The 23273-nt window shown below is 50.3% G+C and overlaps 1 protein-coding gene across 1 annotated transcript in view; it reads left to right on the forward strand.

Annotated features, from left to right (window-relative positions):
* LOC132390613 (deleted in malignant brain tumors 1 protein-like) overlaps positions 1 to 23273 on the forward strand; it is a 52151-nt gene that overhangs the window by 1676 nt on the left and 27202 nt on the right. Inside the window, exons 2-9 of the mRNA XM_059963213.1 lie at positions 3828 to 4142; positions 8333 to 8647; positions 10155 to 10469; positions 12857 to 13171; positions 14674 to 14988; positions 17372 to 17686; positions 19189 to 19503; positions 21887 to 22201. Of these exons, the coding sequence (XP_059819196.1) occupies positions 3935 to 4142; positions 8333 to 8647; positions 10155 to 10469; positions 12857 to 13171; positions 14674 to 14988; positions 17372 to 17686; positions 19189 to 19503; positions 21887 to 22201 (2413 nt within the window). The 5' untranslated portion in view covers positions 3828 to 3934. The remainder of the gene's footprint in view (positions 1 to 3827; positions 4143 to 8332; positions 8648 to 10154; positions 10470 to 12856; positions 13172 to 14673; positions 14989 to 17371; positions 17687 to 19188; positions 19504 to 21886; positions 22202 to 23273) is intronic.

Genomic DNA, 23273 nt, shown 5'->3' on the forward strand with positions numbered 1-23273 from the left:
GGAAGAACTGATTGAGTTGATACCTCTAAAAGACCAAACACGGGGGGAGGACATCTGTGAGGCTGTCTTGAATTGTTTAAGAGCCAAAGGAATAAAGACCACCCATCTGGTGTCAGTAGCTACTGATGGGGCTCCGAATATGACGGGAACGCACAAGGGATTTGTGGCTTTACTGCAGAAGTCGCTGGACAGAAAGCTGCTGACTTTTCACTGCATCTTGCACCAAGAGGCACTGTGCGCTCAAACATTTCCTCCGGAATGCACAGAAGTAATGGATGTTGTCATTCAGATTGTCAATAAAATAATGGCAAAAAGTTTAAATCACCGTCAATTCCGTTTGTTACTGGACGAGATGGAAAGCGCATATTCTGATCTCCTGCTGCACAACAAAGTCCGGTGGCTGTCCAAAGGGGAGGTGCTGAAACACTTTGTCGCGTGTCTGGAAGAAGTGAAAACTTTCCTGGGCAGCAAAGGGCTCAACTTTCCTGAGCTGGAACAGCCAGAGTGGCTGGAAAAGCTACACTTCATGGTAGACATGACAGCGCACCTGAACACGCTGAACACAGCTCTTCAGGGGAAAGGACGCACAGCCCTGCACATGTTGGAGGATGTCTTGGCATTCGAGCGCAAGTTGACAGTGCTTGCCAGAGATTTACAGAAAGGCACTTTGTCTCACTTCCCCAATTTGAGAGAGTTCAAACAAAGTCACGACATGATAATTTCGGAGTATTTACATTCTGCAATCATCGCAATGCAAACATCGTTTGGGAAACGCTTCTGTGAGTTCAGAGAGGAAAAAAACACATTATCCTTCCCGGTCACTCCCTTAAGCATCGATCCTTCCCTACTGAATACGACTGCATTGGCAGGTGTGAGTCAACCTGATCTTGAGATGGAACTGGCCGACATAGCCGACAAAGACATATGGGTGTCCAAGTTTAGACGCTTGACAGCAGACCTTGAAGATGTTGCCCGTCAGAAGGCCGTTCTTGCTCAGAATCACAAATGGAGTGATATTGAAAACCTTCCAAATCCGGACCAACTTGTGTTTGAAACATGGAATGCTGTGCCCGACATTTATGTAAACATGAAAAAGTATGCGCTTGGAGTCCTGTCGATCTTTGGATCCACATATGTATGTGAGCAGGTGTTCTCCAACATGAACTTTATTAAAAACAAACATCGCGCACGCCTCACAGATGACAGCTTGTGATCCTGTGTAAAGATGAAGGTGACGTCATACAGCCCTGATGTGCAGATGCTGTGCGCTGAGGTCCAGGAGCAGAAATCCCATTAACCAAGTATGATAAATATTTTAATTGCCTATTATTTTATGTATATTCATATTTTTTCATTGTTCAGTGAAATAGTCCTTTTATTTTTCAGGCTGACAGCTGGCTGATGTTATTTTTGGTTTGCTGCTGGCGGAAAATTTAAGGTCGGCGTTTTTCATAAATACAAGAAGGACTCAAATAGACATTGAATATTTTACTTAAAAGTAACTTTCAACCCAACGTCTTTTTTTCGGAATTCAAAATGTTTTTGTTGCATGCAGAAATGTAATTTCGTTTTCTCTGCAGGAGTTCATCAATTTCATAAATGCAACACATTATAGTTTGTTTATACATAGCATAAAGGCAAAAAAAACGTTGTATGCAGTGTTATTTCATTTTAAATGTCAAACGGGTTTTGCGGCTCCCAGTGTTTTCTTTTCTGTGGGAAACGGGTCCAAGTGGCTCTTTCAGTGGTAAAGGTTGCTGACCCCTGGTGTAGTGAGACTGGGAGGTTAATGGAATTACCACCGAGGGCACAACCACAGAATAGAAGGTCATCTCTTTACAGATGAGGAAGAATATTTATCAGCAAGTACATGGTGGATCTGTGGTATTCGTTTACACGAGTGGATGCGGAGGCCAAGTGATCGGGGATATTTGAAGCAGAGTTTCATAGGTTCTTGATCAATCAGGATGTCGAGGAGAAGGCAGAATGCAGTTGATTAAGATAATTAATCAGCCATGCGAATGTCAGATCCGACTCGATGTGCCAAGTGGCCTAAATCTGCTCGTTTGTCTGATGGTGTCAGTCTCCCCTCGGCCTCTGATGTTGTCGCGAGCAACTCAAGCATGTTTAACCCTCTCGGCCCGATTGTGGTCGGCAGATCCGTTGGCCTGTGGATCTGTGTGGCAGTTTTGAAAAAGCCAGTGGGGCCAGTCATTCGACAGGCTGCAGGTGATTCGGAACGTGGTGAGGGCCAATAAAGAGAAGTTCAGTTTCAGCAAAGAGGCCATTGTAGGAGAGGGACATTGCTAGAGTGGCTCATGAGGCTCAGTAAGTAGAGGTGGAGGCCGAGGTAAATTTCCTTTTCTCTTGGTCTACTTCTGTCGAGTATTACAGTGAGAATGGGGCCAGGGTCAGTGGTGTGTTCTTCATGGGAGATGTGGGAACTTTGGGAGACCTGCAGTCTCTCTGATAACTATACGGGCTCTGAGTGTCAGCTCCTGAGAGTCGTGCGTTGAAGAACTGGAGTTGAATCTGGATGGCCTTTGGTGCGTACGGGAGAATGAGGAGATGATGGATAGAAGCCCCTAAGGATCATTGGACGTGAGGCCTAGGGAGAAAAAAAGGGGGAGGGGAGCACCTGAGGGACATGGGGAACAGGCAAACTGATGAGCAGAGAGAAAAAAGATACTAAATATATCAGGGATGGGGTAAGAAGGGGAGGAGGGGCATTAACAGAAGTTAGAGAAGTCAATGTTCATGCCATCAGGTTGGAGGCTACCCAGCCGGTATACAAGGTGTTGTTCCTCCAACCTGAGTGTGGCTTCATCTTGACAGTAGAGGAGGCCGTGGATAGACATATCAGAATGGGAATGGGACGTGGAATTAAAATGTGTGGCCACTGGGAGATCCTGCTTTTTCTGGCAGACAGAGCGTAGGTGTTCAGCGAAACGGTCTCACAGTCTGCTTCAGGTCTCACCAATATATATCATGTATTTAGTTTTTTTTTCTCTCTGCCCATCACTCTGCCTGTTCTCCATCTCTCTCTGGTGCTTCCCTGCCTGCTTCTTTCTCCCTAGGCCTCCCGTCCCATGATCCTTTCCCTTCTCTAGATCTGTATCCGTTTTGCCAATCACCTTTCTGGCTCTCAGCTTCACCCCACTCCCTCCGGTCTTCTCCTATCATTTCTCATTTTCCTTTCCCCCTCCTACCTTCAAATCTCATACTATCTTTCCTTTCAGTTAGTCCTGACGAAGGGTCTCAGCCCAAACCGTCGACAGTGCTTCTCCTTATAGATGCTGCCTGACCTGTTGTGTTCCACCAGCATTTTGTGTGTGTTGGTTAAATTTCCAGCATCCGCAGATTTCCTCGTGTTTACTCAGTAATAAGCATTCTGCCTTGGATACTGGTGCGGGCTGTAATGGGAGGAACGACCCTGCGGGGGAGGCAACAATCCCAGGACAGAAATGACTCACATGAGGGAATAATTTTAAGGTGATGGAGGAGTGTACAGGGTGGGTATTGGGGTGGGCTGGGGTGTAGTCAGAGGTCAGGTTTTACACAGACAGTGCAGGATGTCTAGAATGTGCTGTCAGAGATGGTGGTCGAGACAGACACATTAGGGACTTCACAGGAATGACCGAAAAATGGAGGGTTTTCTGGGATTGATCTTGGAAGAGATTAACATCATGGGCCAAGTGTGTGAAGTGTGCTGTAATATTGTTTGTTTGAGGGAACCGAGTGGCCACTCTGAGGCACAATAGCTACAGTACCAGGAGTGAACTAATTGGAACCCCACACCACCCTCCCCTCTCCCTGATCTGTTTCAGGCCCGGTCCCCGTCCGGCTGGTGAACGGGAACAACATTTGCTCTGGGAGAGTCGAGGTCTATCATAACTCTACCTGGGGCACCGTCTGTGGCAGGAGCTGGAATAAGATGGCGGCAGACGTGGTCTGCAGGATTTTGAACTGTGGGACATCTGAGTCGGTAACAACAGATGCCTCCTACGGAGAGGGCACTGGGAAGATCTGGCTGGATGGGGTGAAGTGTAATGGGACAGAGCCTGCTCTCGACCAGTGCCCTGCCAGCCCATGGGGGGTGAATAACTGCTCCCACGCACAGGACGCTGGAGTCTCCTGCACAGGTGAGTGTGTCTGGGCAGTGGGTGTGTGCTTTACACTGAAACCTCTGCTGTGCTATTGAGTGAACTCCAGTGTTGAGCAGATTGTTGCCCTGACTGCATCACTGTCCTTCTCAAGGTCCTGATCCTCCGTGGTTCCTGGTTGTCAGGTCCAGCTGCAGGTGCTGGGAGAGAGTCGGATTGTAGTGCAGGCTGTCCAAATCCCTGCAGAGTCCGAATGTTTAAAGGGTGGAGGAGTAGATCCCTCGCTCCCAGCAATTAGAGGCCCTGTCCCGTTGCCGGGTTGGGATTTTTGGTTTGAGCTTCACCAGGATAGATGTAGACTGTGAAAACGTGAGGGGATAGTGGGGTGAGACTGGGAGGTTAAGGGAATTACCACCGAGGGCACAACCTCATAACAGAAGGATGTCTTTTTAGAGATGAGGAAGAACATTTTTAGCAAGTACGTGGTGGATCTGTGGAATTAATTGCCACAGGCGGATGTGGAGGCCAAATCATCGGGGATATTTGAAGCAGAGTTTGATAGGTTCTTCATCAATCAGGGCATTGAAGATTACAGGGAGAAGACAGAATTGGGTTGATTAAGATAATTAATCTGCCATGCGAATGTCAGATCTGACTCGATGTGCCAAATGGCCTAAATCTGCTCGTTTGTCTGATGGTGTAAGTCTCCTCTCAGCCTCTGGTTATGTCGGGGAACGATTCAAGCATGTTTAACCTTCTCGGCCCTACTTCAGTCAGCAGATCCGTTGGCCTGTGGATGTTAGCGGCAGTTTTGAAAAAGCCAGTGGGGCCAGTCATTCGACAGGCTGCAGGTGATTAGGAACGTGGTCAAGGCAAAAATAAAGCAAAGTGGCCATTGCAGGAGAGGAATGTTGCTTGGGGGAGACCTGAAGTAAATTGGCACGGACAGGGCAGATGGTTCAGAGTGTTTTTCCCAGGATGGAAATGTCAAATACCACAGGGCACTGGAGGGGGAATGTGTAGAGGAGTTTTATCAGGAAGGTTATTTCATGCAGACAGTGGTGGCTGCCTGGAAACCACTGCCAAGGGAGGTTGTGTCAGCAGTTACGACGTCAGTGTATAAAACATTTAGACAGGTCCATGTCAAAGCTGGTGTTGAGGAAAATGGAGAGTGTGTGGGCAGCTGCCATCGGTCAGTCTGGCATCCTGGTCAGCAGTTTCATGCTGGTCGGAAGGGCCTGTTCCTGTGCTGTTCTGTTCTGTGCTCGATGTTCCTTCCCTCGAGCACTGATCTCCCACCCAGTCGAACCCCGTTCTCCCCTCAGTCCAAGCCCCATTTCCCATTGCACAGTCTCTCACGTCACTCTTGTCAGCTTACAATATGGGAATCCTCATTTTAGGTCCTGACGAAGGGTCGCGGCCCGAAACGTCGACAGTGCTTCTCCCTATAGATGCTGCCTAGCCTGCTGTGTTCCACCAGCATTTTGTGTGTGTTATCCTCATTTTAACCTCATTCTCTTCTCGGTTCCAGGCCCGGTCCCCGTCCGGCTGGTGAACGGGAACAACATGTGCTCTGGGAGAGTCGAGGTCTATCATAACTCTACCTGGGGCACCGTCTGTGGTAGGAGCTGGAATAGGAGTGAAGCGGACGTGGTCTGCAGGATTTTGAACTGTGGGACATCTGAGTCGGTAACAACAGGTGCCTCCTACGGAGAGGGCACTGGGAAGATCTGGCTGGATGGGGTGAAGTGTAAGGGGACAGAGCCTGCTCTCGACCAGTGCCCTGCCAGCCCATGGGGGGTGAATAACTGCTCCCACGCAGAGGACGCTGGAGTCTCCTGCACAGGTGAGTGTGGGTGGGCAGCGAGTGTGTGCTTTACACTGAATCCTCTGCTGTGTTATTGAGTGAACTCCAGTGTTGAGCAGATTGTTGCCCTGACTGCATCACTGTCCTTCTCAAGGTCCTGATCCTCCATGGTTCCTGGTTGTCAGGTCCAGCTGCAGGTGCTGGGAGAGAGTCGGATTGTAGTGCAGGCTGTCCAAATCACTGCAGAGTCCGAACGGTTAAAGGGTGGAGGAGCATTTCCCTCGCTCCCAGCAATTAGAGGCCCTGTCCCGTTGCCGGGTTGGGATTTTTGGATTGACCTTGACCAGGATATAGACTGTGAAAACGTGAGGGGATAGTGGGGTCACTCTGGGCGTTCAAGGTAATTGCCACCTAGGGCACAACCTCAGAATAGATGGATGTCTGTTCAGAGATGAGGAAGAATATTTTTCATCAAGTACGTGGTGGTTCTGTGGAATTCATTGTCATGAGCTGCTGTGAAGGCCAAGTCATTGTTTATATTTCATTAATAAGGGCTTTAAAGATTACAGGGAGAATGCAGAATGGGTTTGAGAAGGATAATTAATCAGCCATGCGAATTTCAGATCGGACTCGATGTGCCAAATGGCCTAAATCTGCTCGTTTGTCTGATGGTGTCAGTCTCCCCTCGGCCTCTGATGTTGTCGCGAGCAACTCAAGCATGTTTAACCCTCTCGGCCCGATTGCGGTCGGCAGATCCGTTGGCCTGTGGATGTTAGCGGCAGTTTTGAAAAAGCCAGTGGGGCCAGTCTTTCGACAGGCTGCAGGTGATTCGGAACGTGGTGAGGGCCAATAAAGAGAAGTTCAGTTTCAGCAAAGAGGCCATTGTAGGAGAGGGACATTGCTAGAGTGGCTCATGAGGCTCAGTAAGTAGAGGTGGAGGCCGAGGTAAATTTCCTTTTCTCTTGGTCTACTTCTGTCGAGTATTACAGTGAGAATGGGGCCAGGGTCAGTGGTGTGTTCTTCATGGGAGATGTGGGAACTTTGGGAGACCTGCAGTCTCTCTGATAACTATACGGGCTCTGAGTGTCAGCTCCTGAGAGTCGTGCGTTGAAGAACTGGAGTTGAATCTGGATGGCCTTTGGTGCGTACGGGAGAATGAGGAGATGATGGATAGAAGCCCCTGAGGATCATTGGACGTGAGGCCTAGGGAGAAAAAAAGGGGGAGGGGAGCAGCTGAGGGACATGGGGAACAGGCAAACTGATGAGCAGAGAGAAAAAAGATACTAAATATATCAGGGATGGGGTAAGAAGGGGAGGAGGGGCATTAACAGAAGTTAGAGAAGTCAATGTTCATGCCATCAGGTTGGAGGCTACCCAGCCGGTATACAAGGTGTTCTTCCTCCAACCTGAGTGTGGCTTCATCTTGACAGTAGAGGAGGCCGTGGATAGACATATCAGAATGGGAATGGGACGTGGAATTAAAATGTGTGGCCACTGGGAGATCCTGCTTTCTCTGGCAGACAGAGCGTAGGTGTTCAGCGAAACGGTCTCACAGTCTGCTTCAGGTCTCACCAATATATATCATGTATTTAGTTTTTTTTTCTCTCTGCCCATCACTCTGCCTGTTCTCCATCTCTCTCTGGTGCTTCCCTGCCTGCTTCTTTCTCCCTAGGCCTCCCGTCCCATGATCCTTTCCCTTCTCTAGATCTGTATCCGTTTTGCCAATCACCTTTCTGGCTCTCAGCTTCACCCCACTCCCTCCGGTCTTCTCCTATCATTTCTCATTTTCCTTTCCCCCTCCTACCTTCAAATCTCATACTATCTTTCCTTTCAGTTAGTCCTGACGAAGGGTCTCAGCCCAAAACGTCGACAGTGCTTCTCCTTATAGATGCTGCCTGACCTGTTGTGTTCCACCAGCATTTTGTGTGTGTTGGTTAAATTTCCAGCATCCGCAGATTTCCTCGTGTTTACTCAGTAATAAGCATTCTGCCTTGGATACTGGTGCGGGCTGTAATGGGAGGAACGACCCTGCGGGGGAGGCAACAATCCCAGGACAGAAATGACTCACATGAGGGAATAATTTTAAGGTGATGGAGGAGTGTACAGGGTGGGTATTGGGGTGGGCTGGGGTGTAGTCAGAGGTCAGGTTTTACACAGACAGTGCAGGATGTCTAGAATGTGCTGTCAGAGATGGTGGTCGAGACAGACACATTAGGGACTTCACAGGAATGACCGAAAAATGGAGGGTTTTCTGGGATTGATCTTGGAAGAGATTAACATCATGGGCCAAGTGTGTGAAGTGTGCTGTAATATTGTTTGTTCGAGGGAACCGAGTGGCCACTCTGAGGCACAATAGCTACAGTACCAGGAGTGAACTAATTGGAACCCCACACCACCCTCCCCTCTCCCTGATCTGTTTCAGGCCCGGTCCCCGTCCGGCTGGTGAACGGGAACAACATGTGCTCTGGGAGAGTCGAGGTCTATCATAACTCTGCCTGGGGCACCGTCTGTGGCAGGAGCTGGAATAGGAGTGAGGCGGACTTGGTCTGCAGGGTGTTGAACTGTGGGACATCTGAGTCGGTAACAACAGAAGCCTCCTACGGAGAGGGCACTGGGAAGATCTGGCTGGATGGGGTGAAGTGTAATGGGACAGAGCCTGCTCTCGACCAGTGCCCGGCCAGCCCATGGGGGGTGAATAACTGCTCCCACGCACAGGACGCTGGAGTCTCCTGCACAGGTGAGTGTGGGTGGGCAGCGAGTGTGTGCTTTACACTGAAACCTCTGCTGTGCTATTGAGTGAACTCCAGTGTTGAGCAGATTGTTGCCCTGACTGCATCACTGTCCTTCTCAAGGTCCTGATCCTCCGTGGTTCCTGGTTGTCAGGTCCAGCTGCAGGTGCTGGGAGAGAGTCGGATTGTAGTGCAGGCTGTCCAAATCACTGCAGAGTCGGAACGGTTAAAGGGTGGAGGAGCATTTCCCTCGCTCCCAGCAATTAGAGGCCCTGTCCCGTTGCCGGGTTGGGATTTTTGGTTTGAGCTTCACCAGGATAGAGGTAGACTGTGAAAACGTGAGGGGATAGTGGGGTGAGACTGGGAGGTTAAGGGAATTAACACCGAGGGCACAACCTCATAACAGAAGGATGTCTTTTTAGAGATGAGGAAGAACATTTTTAGCAAGTACGTGGTGGATCTGTGGAATTAATTGCCACAGGCGGATGTGGAGGCCAAATCATCGGGGATATTTGAAGCAGAGTTTGATAGGTTCTTCATCAATCAGGGCATTGAAGATTACAGGGAGAAGACAGAATTGGGTTGATTAAGATAATTAATCTGCCATGCGAATGTCAGATCTGACTCGATGTGCCAAATGGCCTAAATCTGCTCGTTTGTCTGATGGTGTAAGTCTCCTCTCAGCCTCTGGTTATGTCGGGGAACGATTCAAGCATGTTTAACCTTCTCGGCCCTACTTCAGTCAGCAGATCCGTTGGCCTGTGGATGTTAGCGGCAGTTTTGAAAAAGCCAGTGGGGCCAGTCATTCGACAGGCTGCAGGTGATTAGGAACGTGGTCAAGGCAAAAATAAAGCAAAGTGGCCATTGCAGGAGAGGAATGTTGCTTGGGGGAGACCTGAAGTAAATTCATCCACTGATTCGAGGCACAGACAGGACAGATGGTTCAGAGTGTTTTTCCCAAGATGGAAATGTCAAATACCACAGGGCACTGGAGGGGGAATGTGTAGAGGAGATTTATCAGGAAGGTTATTTCATGCAGACAGTGGTGGCTGCCTGGAAACCACTGCCAAGGGAGGTTGTGTCAGCAGTTACGACGTCAGTGTATAAAACATTTAGACAGGTCCATGTCAAAGCTGGTGTTGAGGAAAATGGAGAGTGTGTGGGCAGCTGCCATCGGTCAGTCTGGCATCCTGGTCAGCAGTTTCATGCTGGTCGGAAGGGCCTGTTCCTGTGCTGTTCTGTTCTGTGCTCAATGTTCCTTCCCTCGAGCGCTGATCTCCCACCCAGTCGAACCCCGTTCTCCCCTCAGTCCAAGCCCCATTTCCCATCGCACAGTCTCTCACGTCACTCTTGTCATCTTACAATATGGGAATCCTCATTTTAGGTCCTGACGAAGGGTCTCGGCCCGAAACGTCGACAGTGCTTCTCCCTATAGATTCTGCCTAGCCTGCGGTGTTCCACCAGCATTTTGTGTGTGTTATCCTCATTTTAACCTCATTCTCTTCTCGGTTCCAGGCCCGGTCCCCGTCCGGCTGGTGAACGGGAACAACATGTGCTCTGGAAGAGTCGAGGTCTATCATAACTCTACCTGGGGCACCGTCTGTGGCAGGAGCTGGAATAAGATGGCGGCAGACGTGGTCTGCAGGATTTTGAACTGTGGGACATCTGAGTCGGTAACAACAGATGCCTCCTACGGAGAGGGCACTGGGAAGATCTGGCTGGATGGGGTGAAGTGTAAGGGGACAGAGCCTGCTCTCGACCAGTGCCCGGCCAGCCCATGGGGGGTGAATAACTGCTCCCACGCAGAGGACGCTGGAGTCTCCTGCACAGGTGAGTGTGGGTGGGCAGCGAGTGTGTGCTTTACACTGAAACCTCTGCTGTGCTATTGAGTGAACTCCAGTGTTGAGCAGATTGTTGCCCTGACTGCATCACTGTCCTTCTCAAGGTCCTGATCCTCCGTGGTTCCTGGTTGTCAGGTCCAGCTGCAGGTGCTGGGAGAGAGTCGGATTGTAGTGCAGGCTGTCCAAATCACTGCAGAGTCCGAACGGTTAAAGGGTGGAGGAGCATTTCCCTCGCTCCCAGCAATTAGAGGCCCTGTCCCGTTGCCGGGTTGGGATTTTTGGATTGACCTTGACCAGGATAGATGTAGACTGTGAAAAGGTGAGGGGATAGTGGGGTCACGCTGGGCGTTCAAGGTAATTGCCACCTAGGGCACAACCTCAGAATAGATGGATGTCTGTTCAGAGATGAGGAAGAATATTTTTCATCAAGTACGTGGTGGTTCTGTGGAATTCATTGTCATGAGCTGCTGTGAAGGCCAAGTCATTGTTTATATTTCATTAATAAGGGCTTTAAAGATTACAGGGAGAATGCAGAATGGGTTTGAGAAGGATAATTAATCAGCCATGCGAATTTCAGATCGGACTCGATGTGCCAAATGGCCTAAATCTGCTCGTTTGTCTGATGGTGTCAGTCTCCCCTCGGCCTCTGATGTTGTCGCGAGCAACTCAAGCATGTTTAACCCTCTCGGCCCGATTGCGGTCGGCAGATCCGTTGGCCTGTGGATGTTAGCGGCAGTTTTGAAAAAGCCAGTGGGGCCAGTCATTCGACAGGCTGCAGGTGATTCGGAACGTGGTGAGGGCCAATAAAGAGAAGTTCAGTTTCAGCAAAGAGGCCATTGTAGGAGAGGGACATTGCTAGAGTGGCTCATGAGAATCAGTAAGTAGAGGTGGAGGCCGAGGTAAATTTCCTTTTCTCTTGGTCTACTTCTGTCGAGTATTACAGTGAGAATGGGGCCAGGGTCAGTGGTGTGTTCTTCATGGGAGATGTGGGAACTTTGGGAGACCTGCAGTCTCTCTGATAACTATACGGGCTCTGAGTGTCAGCTCCTGAGAGTCGTGCGTTGAAGAACTGGAGTTGAATCTGGATGGCCTTTGGTGCGTACGGGAGAATGAGGAGATGATGGATAGAAGCCCCTAAGGATCATTGGACGTGAGGCCTAGGGAGAAAAAAAGGGGGAGGGGAGCAGCTGAGGGACATGGGGAACAGGCAAACTGATGAGCAGAGAGAAAAAAGATACTAAATATATCAGGGATGGGGTAAGAAGGGGAGGAGGGGCATTAACAGAAGTTAGAGAAGTCAATGTTCATGCCATCAGGTTGGAGGCTACCCAGCCGGTATACAAGGTGTTCTTCCTCCAACCTGAGTGTGGCTTCATCTTGACAGTAGAGGAGGCCGTGGATAGACATATCAGAATGGGAATGGGACGTGGAATTAAAACGTGTGGCCACTGGGAGATCCTGCTTTCTCTGGCAGACAGAGCGTTGGTGTTCAGCGAAACGGTCTCACAGTCTGCTTCAGGTCTCACCAATATATATCATGTATTTAGTTTTTTTTTCTCTCTGCCCATCACTCTGCCTGTTCTCCATCTCTCTCTGGTGCTTCCCTGCCTGCTTCTTTCTCCCTAGGCCTCCCGTCCCATGATCCTTTCCCTTCTCTAGATCTGTATCCGTTTTGCCAATCACCTTTCTGGCTCTCAGCTTCACCCCACTCCCTCCGGTCTTCTCCTATCATTTCTCATTTTCCTTTCCCCCTCCTACCTTCAAATCTCATACTATCTTTCCTTTCAGTTAGTCCTGACGAAGGGTCTCAGCCCAAAACGTCGACAGTGCTTCTCCTTATAGATGCTGCCTGACCTGTTGTGTTCCACCAGCATTTTGTGTGTGTTGGTTAAATTTCCAGCATCCGCAGATTTCCTCGTGTTTACTCAGTAATAAGCATTCTGCCTTGGATACTGGTGCGGGCTGTAATGGGAGGAACGACCCTGCGGGGGAGGCAACAATCCCAGGACAGAAATGACTCACATGAGGGAATAATTTTAAGGTGATGGAGGAGTGTACAGGGTGGGTATTGGGGTGGGCTGGGGTGTAGTCAGAGGTCAGGTTTTACACAGACAGTGCAGGATGTCTAGAATGTGCTGTCAGAGATGGTGGTCGAGACAGACACATTAGGGACTTCACAGGAATGACCGAAAAATGGAGGGTTTTCTGGGATTGATCTTGGAAGAGATTAACATCATGGGCCAAGTGTGTGAAGTGTGCTGTAATATTGTTTGTTCGAGGGAACCGAGTGGCCACTCTGAGGCACAATAGCTACAGTACCAGGAGTGAACTAATTGGAACCCCACACCACCCTCCCCTCTCCCTGATCTGTTTCAGGCCCGGTCCCCGTCCGGCTGGTGAACGGGAACAACATGTGCTCTGGGAGAGTCGAGGTCTATCATAACTCTGCCTGGGGCACCGTCTGTGGCAGGAGCTGGAATAGGAGTGAGGCGGACTTGGTCTGCAGGGTGTTGAACTGTGGGACATCTGAGTCGGTAACAACAGAAGCCTCCTACGGAGAGGGCACTGGGAAGATCTGGCTGGATGGGGTGAAGTGTAATGGGACAGAGCCTGCTCTCGACCAGTGCCCGGCCAGCCCATGGGGGGTGAATAACTGCTCCCACGCACAGGACGCTGGAGTCTCCTGCACAGGTGAGTGTGGGTGGGCAGCGAGTGTGTGCTTTACACTGAAACCTCTGCTGTGCTATTGAGTGAACTCCAGTGTTGAGCAGATTGTTGCCCTGACTGCATCACTGTCCTTCTCAAGGTCCTGATCCTCCGTGGTTCCTGGTTGTCAGGTCCAGCTGCAGGTGCTGGGAGAGAGTCGGATTGTAGTGCAGGCTGTCCAAATCACTGCAGAGTCCGAACGGTTAAAGGGTGGAGGAGCATTTCCCTCGCTCCCAGCAATTAGAGGCCCTGTCCCGTTGCCGGGTTGGGATTTTTGGATTGAGCTTCACCAGGATAGATGTAGACTGTGAAAACGTGAGGGGATAGTGGGGTGAGACTGGGAGGTTAAGGGAATTAACACCGAGGGCACAACCTCATAACAGAAGGATGTCTTTTTAGAGATGAGGAAGAACATTTTTAGCAAGTACGTGGTGGATCTGTGGAATTAATTGCCACAGGCGGATGTGGAGGCCAAATCATCGGGGATATTTGAAGCAGAGTTTGATAGGTTCTTCATCAATCAGGGCATTGAAGATTACAGGGAGAAGACAGAATTGGGTTGATTAAGATAATTAATCTGCCATGCGAATGTCAGATCTGACTCGATGTGCCAAATGGCCTAAATCTGCTCGTTTGTCTGATGGTGTAAGTCTCCTCTCAGCCTCTGGTTATGTCGGGGAACGATTCAAGCATGTTTAACCTTCTCGGCCCTACTTCAGTCAGCAGATCCGTTGGCCTGTGGATGTTAGCGGCAGTTTTGAAAAAGCCAGTGGGGCCAGTCATTCGACAGGCTGCAGGTGATTAGGAACGTGGTCAAGGCAAAAATAAAGCAAAGTGGCCATTGCAGGAGAGGAATGTTGCTTGGGGGAGACCTGAAGTAAATTCATCCACTGATTCGAGGCACAGACAGGGCAGATGGTTCAGAGTGTTTTTCCCAGGATGGAAATGTCAAATACCACAGGGCACTGGAGGGGGAATGTGTAGAGGAGATTTATCAGGAAGGTTATTTCATGCAGACAGTGGTGGCTGCCTGGAAACCACTGCCAAGGGAGGTTGTGTCAGCAGTTACGACGTCAGTGTATAAAACATTTAGACAGGTCCATGTCAAAGCTGGTGTTGAGGAAAATGGAGAGTGTGTGGGCAGCTGCCATCGGTCAGTCTGGCATCCTGGTCAGCAGTTTCATGCTGGTCGGAAGGGCCTGTTCCTGTGCTGTTCTGTGCTCGATGTTCCTTCCCTCGAGCGCTGATCTGCCACCCAGTCGAACCCCGTTCTCCCCTCAGTCCAAGCCCCATTTCCCATCGCACAGTCTCTCACGTCACTCTTGTCATCTTACAATATGGGAATCCTCATTTTAGGTCCTGACGAAGGGTCTCGGCCGGAAACGTCGACAGTGCTTCTCCCTATAGATGCTGCCTAGCCTGCTGTGTTCCACCAGCATTTTGTGTGTGTTATCCTCATTTTAACCTCATTCTCTTCTCGGTTCCAGGCCCGGTCCCCGTCCGGCTGGTGAACGGGAACAACATGTGCTCTGGGAGAGTCGAGGTCTACCATAACTCTACCTGGGGCACCGTCTGTGGCAGGAGCTGGAATAAGATGGCGGCAGACGTGGTCTGCAGGATTTTGAACTGTGGGACATCTGAGTCGGTAACAACAGATGCCTCCTACGGAGAGGGCACTGGGAAGATCTGGCTGGATGGGGTGAAGTGTAAGGGGACAGAGCCTGCTCTCGACCAGTGCCCTGCCAGCCCATGGGGGGTGAATAACTGCTCCCACGCACAGGACGCTGGAGTCTCCTGCACAGGTGAGTGTGGGTGGGCAGCGAGTGTGTGCTTTACACTGAAACCTCTGCTGTGCTATTGAGTGAACTCCAGTGTTGAGCAGATTGTTGCCCTGACTGCATCACTGTCCTTCTCAAGGTCCTGATCCTCCGTGGTTCCTGGTTGTCAGGTCCAGCTGCAGGTGCTGGGAGAGAGTCGGATTGTAGTGCAGGCTGTCCAAATCACTGCAGAGTCCGAACGGTTAAAGGGTGGAGGAGCATTTCCCTCGCTCCCAGCAATTAGAGGCCCTGTCCCGTTGCCCGGTTGGGATTTTTGGATTGACCTTGACCGGGATATAGACTGTGAAAACGTGAGGGGATAGTGGGGTCACTCTGGGCGTTCAAGGTAATTGCCACCTAGGGCACAACCTCAGAATAGATGGATGTCTGTTCAGAGATGAGGAAGAATATTTTTCATCAAGTACGTGGTGGTTCTGTGGAATTCATTGTCATGAGCTGCTGTGAAGGCCAAGTCATTGTTTATATTTCATTAATAAGGGCTTTAAAGATTACAGGGAGAATGCAGAATGGGTTTGAGAAGGATAATTAATCAGCCATGCGAATTTCAGATCGGACTCGATGTGCCAAATGGCCTAAATCTGCTCGTTTGTCTGATGGTGTCAGTCTCCCCTCGGCCTCTGATGTTGTCGCGAGCAACTCAAGCATGTTTAACCCTCTCGGCCCGATTGCGGTCGGCAGATCCGTTGGCCTGTGGATGTTAGCGGCAGTTTTGAAAAAGCCAGTGGGGCCAGTCTTTCGACAGGCTGCAGGTGATTCGGAACGTGGTGAGGGCCAATAAAGAGAAGTTCAGTTTCAGCAAAGAGGCCATTGTAGGAGAGGGACATTGCTAGAGTGGCTCATGAGGCTCAGTAAGTAGAGGTGGAGGCCGAGGTAAATTTCCTTTTCTCTTGGTCTACTTCTGTCGAGTATTACAGTGAGAATGGGGCCAGGGTCAGTGGTGTGTTCTTCATGGGAGATGTGGGAACTTTGGGAGACCTGCAGTCTCTCTGATAACTATACGGGCTCTGAGTGTCAGCTCCTGAGAGTCGTGCGTTGAAGAACTGGAGTTGAATCTGGATGGCCTTTGGTGCGTACGGGAGAATGAGGAGATGATGGATAGAAGCCCCTGAGGATCATTGGACGTGAGGCCTAGGGAGAAAAAAAGGGGGAGGGGAGCAGCTGAGGGACATGGGGAACAGGCAAACTGATGAGCAGAGAGAAAAAAGATACTAAATATATCAGGGATGGGGTAAGAAGGGGAGGAGGGGCATTAACAGAAGTTAGAGAAGTCAATGTTCATGCCATCAGGTTGGAGGCTACCCAGCCGGTATACAAGGTGTTCTTCCTCCAACCTGAGTGTGGCTTCATCTTGACAGTAGAGGAGGCCGTGGATAGACATATCAGAATGGGAATGGGACGTGGAATTAAAACGTGTGGCCACTGGGAGATCCTGCTTTCTCTGGCAGACAGAGCGTTGGTGTTCAGCGAAACGGTCTCACAGTCTGCTTCAGGTCTCACCAATATATATCATGTATTTAGTTTTTTTTTCTCTCTGCCCATCACTCTGCCTGTTCTCCATCTCTCTCTGGTGCTTCCCTGCCTGCTTCTTTCTCCCTAGGCCTCCCGTCCCATGATCCTTTCCCTTCTCTAGATCTGTATCCGTTTTGCCAATCACCTTTCTGGCTCTCAGCTTCACCCCACTCCCTCCGGTCTTCTCCTATCATTTCTCATTTTCCTTTCCCCCTCCTACCTTCAAATCTCATACTATCTTTCCTTTCAGTTAGTCCTGACGAAGGGTCTCAGCCCAAAACGTCGACAGTGCTTCTCCTTATAGATGCTGCCTGACCTGTTGTGTTCCACCAGCATTTTGTGTGTGTTGGTTAAATTTCCAGCATCCGCAGATTTCCTCGTGTTTACTCAGTAATAAGCATTCTGCCTTGGATACTGGTGCGGGCTGTAATGGGAGGAACGACCCTGCGGGGGAGGCAACAATCCCAGGACAGAAATGACTCACATGAGGGAATAATTTTAAGGTGATGGAGGAGTGTACAGGGTGGGTATTGGGGTGGGCTGGGGTGTAGTCAGAGGTCAGGTTTTACACAGACAGTGCAGGATGTCTAGAATGTGCTGTCAGAGATGGTGGTCGAGACAGACACATTAGGGACTTCACAGGAATGACCGAAAAATGGAGGGTTTTCTGGGATTGATCTTGGAAGAGATTAACATCATGGGCCAAGTGTGTGAAGTGTGCTGTAATATTGTTTGTTCGAGGGAACCGAGTGGCCACTCTGAGGCACAATAGCTACAGTACCAGGAGTGAACTAATTGGAACCCCACACCACCCTCCCCTCTCCCTGATCTGTTTCAGGCCCGGTCCCCGTCCGGCTGGTGAACGGGAACAACATGTGCTCTGGGAGAGTCGAGGTCTATCATAACTCTGCCTGGGGCACCGTCTGTGGCAGGAGCTGGAATAGGAGTGAGGCGGACTTGGTCTGCAGGGTGTTGAACTGTGGGACATCTGAGTCGGTAACAACAGAAGCCTCCTACGGAGAGGGCACTGGGAAGATCTGGCTGGATGGGGTGAAGTGTAATGGGACAGAGCCTGCTCTCGACCAGTGCCCGGCCAGCCCATGGGGGGTGAATAACTGCTCCCACGCACAGGACGCTGGAGTCTCCTGCACAGGTGAGTGTGGGTGGGCAGCGAGTGTGTGCTTTACACTGAAACCTCTGCTGTGCTATTGAGTGAACTCCAGTGTTGAGCAGATTGTTGCCCTGACTGCATCACTGTCCTTCTCAAGGTCCTGATCCTCCGTGGTTCCTGGTTGTCAGGTCCAGCTGCAGGTGCTGGGAGAGAGTCGGATTGTAGTGCAGGCTGTCCAAATCACTGCAGAGTCCGAACGGTTAAAGGGTGGAGGAGCATTTCCCTCGCTCCCAGCAATTAGAGGCCCTGTCCCGTTGCCGGGTTGGGATTTTTGGATTGAGCTTCACCAGGATAGATGTAGACTGTGAAAACGTGAGGGGATAGTGGGGTGAGACTGGGAGGTTAAGGGAATTAACACCGAGGGCACAACCTCATAACAGAAGGATGTCTTTTTAGAGATGAGGAAGAACATTTTTAGCAAGTACGTGGTGGATCTGTGGAATTAATTGCCACAGGCGGATGTGGAGGCCAAATCATCGGGGATATTTGAAGCAGAGTTTGATAGGTTCTTCATCAATCAGGGCATTGAAGATTACAGGGAGAAGACAGAATTGGGTTGATTAAGATAATTAATCTGCCATGCGAATGTCAGATCTGACTCGATGTGCCAAATGGCCTAAATCTGCTCGTTTGTCTGATGGTGTAAGTCTCCTCTCAGCCTCTGGTTATGTCGGGGAACGATTCAAGCATGTTTAACCTTCTCGGCCCTACTTCAGTCAGCAGATCCGTTGGCCTGTGGATGTTAGCGGCAGTTTTGAAAAAGCCAGTGGGGCCAGTCATTCGACAGGCTGCAGGTGATTAGGAACGTGGTCAAGGCAAAAATAAAGCAAAGTGGCCATTGCAGGAGAGGAATGTTGCTTGGGGGAGACCTGAAGTAAATTCATCCACTGATTCGAGGCACAGACAGGGCAGATGGTTCAGAGTGTTTTTCCCAGGATGGAAATGTCAAATACCACAGGGCACTGGAGGGGGAATGTGTAGAGGAGATTTATCAGGAAGGTTATTTCATGCAGACAGTGGTGGCTGCCTGGAAACCACTGCCAAGGGAGGTTGTGTCAGCAGTTACGACGTCAGTGTATAAAACATTTAGACAGGTCCATGTCAAAGCTGGTGTTGAGGAAAATGGAGAGTGTGTGGGCAGCTGCCATCGGTCAGTCTGGCATCCTGGTCAGCAGTTTCATGCTGGTCGGAAGGGCCTGTTCCTGTGCTGTTCTGTGCTCGATGTTCCTTCCCTCGAGCGCTGATCTGCCACCCAGTCGAACCCCGTTCTCCCCTCAGTCCAAGCCCCATTTCCCATCGCACAGTCTCTCACGTCACTCTTGTCATCTTACAATATGGGAATCCTCATTTTAGGTCCTGACGAAGGGTCTCGGCCGGAAACGTCGACAGTGCTTCTCCCTATAGATGCTGCCTAGCCTGCTGTGTTCCACCAGCATTTTGTGTGTGTTATCCTCATTTTAACCTCATTCTCTTCTCGGTTCCAGGCCCGGTCCCCGTCCGGCTGGTGAACGGGAACAACATGTGCTCTGGGAGAGTCGAGGTCTACCATAACTCTACCTGGGGCACCGTCTGTGGCAGGAGCTGGAATAAGATGGCGGCAGACGTGGTCTGCAGGATTTTGAACTGTGGGACATCTGAGTCGGTAACAACAGATGCCTCCTACGGAGAGGGCACTGGGAAGATCTGGCTGGATGGGGTGAAGTGTAAGGGGACAGAGCCTGCTCTCGACCAGTGCCCTGCCAGCCCATGGGGGGTGAATAACTGCTCCCACGCACAGGACGCTGGAGTCTCCTGCACAGGTGAGTGTGGGTGGGCAGCGAGTGTGTGCTTTACACTGAAACCTCTGCTGTGCTATTGAGTGAACTCCAGTGTTGAGCAGATTGTTGCCCTGACTGCATCACTGTCCTTCTCAAGGTCCTGATCCTCCGTGGTTCCTGGTTGTCAGGTCCAGCTGCAGGTGCTGGGAGAGAGTCGGATTGTAGTGCAGGCTGTCCAAATCACTGCAGAGTCCGAACGGTTAAAGGGTGGAGGAGCATTTCCCTCGCTCCCAGCAATTAGAGGCCCTGTCCCGTTGCCGGGTTGGGATTTTTGGATTGACCTTGACCGGGATATAGACTGTGAAAACGTGAGGGGATAGTGGGGTCACTCTGGGCGTTCAAGGTAATTGCCACCTAGGGCACAACCTCAGAATAGATGGATGTCTGTTCAGAGATGAGGAAGAATATTTTTCATCAAGTACGTGGTGGTTCTGTGGAATTCATTGTCATGAGCTGCTGTGAAGGCCAAGTCATTGTTTATATTTCATTAATAAGGGCTTTAAAGATTACAGGGAGAATGCAGAATGGGTTTGAGAAGGATAATTAATCAGCCATGCGAATTTCAGATCGGACTCGATGTGCCAAATGGCCTAAATCTGCTCGTTTGTCTGATGGTGTCAGTCTCCCCTCGGCCTCTGATGCTGTCGCGAGCAACTCAAGCATGTTTAACCCTCTCGGCCCGATTGCGGTCGGCAGATCCGTTGGCCTGTGGATGTTAGCGGCAGTTTTGAAAAAGCCAGTGGGGCCAGTCTTTCGACAGGCTGCAGGTGATTCGGAACGTGGTGAGGGCCAATAAAGAGAAGTTCAGTTTCAGCAAAGAGGCCATTGTAGGAGAGGGACATTGCTAGAGTGGCTCATGAGGCTCAGTAAGTAGAGGTGGAGGCCGAGGTAAATTTCCTTTTCTCTTGGTCTACTTCTGTCGAGTATTACAGTGAGAATGGGGCCAGGGTCAGTGGTGTGTTCTTCATGGGAGATGTGGGAACTTTGGGAGACCTGCAGTCTCTCTGATAACTATACGGGCTCTGAGTGTCAGCTCCTGAGAGTCGTGCGTTGAAGAACTGGAGTTGAATCTGGATGGCCTTTGGTGCGTACGGGAGAATGAGGAGATGATGGATAGAAGCCCCTGAGGATCATTGGACGTGAGGCCTAGGGAGAAAAAAAGGGGGAGGGGAGCAGCTGAGGGACATGGGGAACAGGCAAACTGATGAGCAGAGAGAAAAAAGATACTAAATATATCAGGGATGGGGTAAGAAGGGGAGGAGGGGCATTAACAGAAGTTAGAGAAGTCAATGTTCATGCCATCAGGTTGGAGGCTACCCAGCCGGTATACAAGGTGTTCTTCCTCCAACCTGAGTGTGGCTTCATCTTGACAGTAGAGGAGGCCGTGGATAGACATATCAGAATGGGAATGGGACGTGGAATTAAAACGTGTGGCCACTGGGAGATCCTGCTTTCTCTGGCAGACAGAGCGTTGGTGTTCAGCGAAACGGTCTCACAGTCTGCTTCAGGTCTCACCAATATATATCATGTATTTAGTTTTTTTTTCTCTCTGCCCATCACTCTGCCTGTTCTCCATCTCTCTCTGGTGCTTCCCTGCCTGCTTCTTTCTCCCTAGGCCTCCCGTCCCATGATCCTTTCCCTTCTCTAGATCTGTATCCGTTTTGCCAATCACCTTTCTGGCTCTCAGCTTCACCCCACTCCCTCCGGTCTTCTCCTATCATTTCTCATTTTCCTTTCCCCCTCCTACCTTCAAATCTCATACTATCTTTCCTTTCAGTTAGTCCTGACGAAGGGTCTCAGCCCATAACGTCGACAGTGCTTCTCCTTATAGATGCTGCCTGACCTGTTGTGTTCCACCAGCATTTTGTGTGTGTTGGTTAAATTTCCAGCATCCGCAGATTTCCTCGTGTTTACTCAGTAATAAGCATTCTGCCTTGGATACTGGTGCGGGCTGTAATGGGAGGAACGACCCTGCGGGGGAGGCAACAATCCCAGGACAGAAATGACTCACATGAGGGAATAATTTTAAGGTGATGGAGGAGTGTACAGGGTGGGTATTGGGGTGGGCTGGGGTGTAGTCAGAGGTCAGGTTTTACACAGACAGTGCAGGATGTCTAGAATGTGCTGTCAGAGATGGTGGTCGAGACAGACACATTAGGGACTTCACAGGAATGACCGAAAAATGGAGGGTTTTCTGGGATTGATCTTGGAAGAGATTAACATCATGGGCCAAGTGTGTGAAGTGTGCTGTAATATTGTTTGTTCGAGGGAACCGAGTGGCCACTCTGAGGCACAATAGCTACAGTACCAGGAGTGAACTAATTGGAACCCCACACCACCCTCCCCTCTCCCTGATCTGTTTCAGGCCCGGTCCCCGTCCGGCTGGTGAACGGGAACAACATGTGCTCTGGGAGAGTCGAGGTCTATCATAACTCTGCCTGGGGCACCGTCTGTGGCAGGAGCTGGAATAGGAGTGAGGCGGACTTGGTCTGCAGGGTGTTGAACTGTGGGACATCTGAGTCGGTAACAACAGAAGCCTCCTACGGAGAGGGCACTGGGAAGATCTGGCTGGATGGGGTGAAGTGTAATGGGACAGAGCCTGCTCTCGACCAGTGCCCGGCCAGCCCATGGGGGGTGAATAACTGCTCCCACGCACAGGACGCTGGAGTCTCCTGCACAGGTGAGTGTGGGTGGGCAGCGAGTGTGTGCTTTACACTGAAACCTCTGCTGTGCTATTGAGTGAACTCCAGTGTTGAGCAGATTGTTGCCCTGACTGCATCACTGTCCTTCTCAAGGTCCTGATCCTCCGTGGTTCCTGGTTGTCAGGTCCAGCTGCAGGTGCTGGGAGAGAGTCGGATTGTAGTGCAGGCTGTCCAAATCACTGCAGAGTCGGAACGGTTAAAGGGTGGAGGAGCATTTCCCTCGCTCCCAGCAATTAGAGGCCCTGTCCCGTTGCCGGGTTGGGATTTTTGGTTTGAGCTTCACCAGGATAGATGTAGACTGTGAAAACGTGAGGGGATAGTGGAGTGAGACTGGGAGGTTAAGGGAATTAACACCGAGGGCACAACCTCATAACAGAAGGATGTCTTTTTAGAGATGAGGAAGAACATTTTTAGCAAGTACGTGGTGGATCTGTGGAATTAATTGCCACAGGCGGATGTGGAGGCCAAATCATCGGGGATATTTGAAGCAGAGTTTGATAGGTTCTTCATCAATCAGGGCATTGAAGATTACAGGGAGAAGACAGAATTGGGTTGATTAAGATAATTAATCTGCCATGCGAATGTCAGATCTGACTCGATGTGCCAAATGGCCTAAATCTGCTCGTTTGTCTGATAGTGTAAGTCTCCTCTCAGCCTCTGGTTATGTCGGGGAACGATTCAAGCATGTTTAACCTTCTCGGCCCTACTTCAGTCTGCAGATCCGTTGGCCTGTGGATGTTAGCGGCAGTTTTGAAAAAGCCAGTGGGGCCAGTCATTCGACAGGCTGCAGGTGATTAGGAACGTGGTCAAGGCAAACATAAAGCAAAGTGGCCATTGCAGGAGAGGAATGTTGCTTGGGGGAGACCTGAAGTAAATTCATCCACTGATTCGAGGCACAGACAGGGCAGATGGTTCAGAGTGTTTTTCCCAGGATGGAAATGTCAAATACCACAGGGCACTGGAGGGGGAATGTGTAGAGGAGATTTATCAGGAAGGTTATTTCATGCAGACAGTGGTGGCTGCCTGGAAACCACTGCCAAGGGAGGTTGT

The sequence above is a fragment of the Hypanus sabinus genome, unplaced genomic scaffold, assembly GCF_030144855.1.
Source record: "Hypanus sabinus isolate sHypSab1 unplaced genomic scaffold, sHypSab1.hap1 scaffold_986, whole genome shotgun sequence".
In the NCBI taxonomy this organism is placed as follows: Eukaryota; Metazoa; Chordata; class Chondrichthyes; order Myliobatiformes; family Dasyatidae; genus Hypanus; species Hypanus sabinus.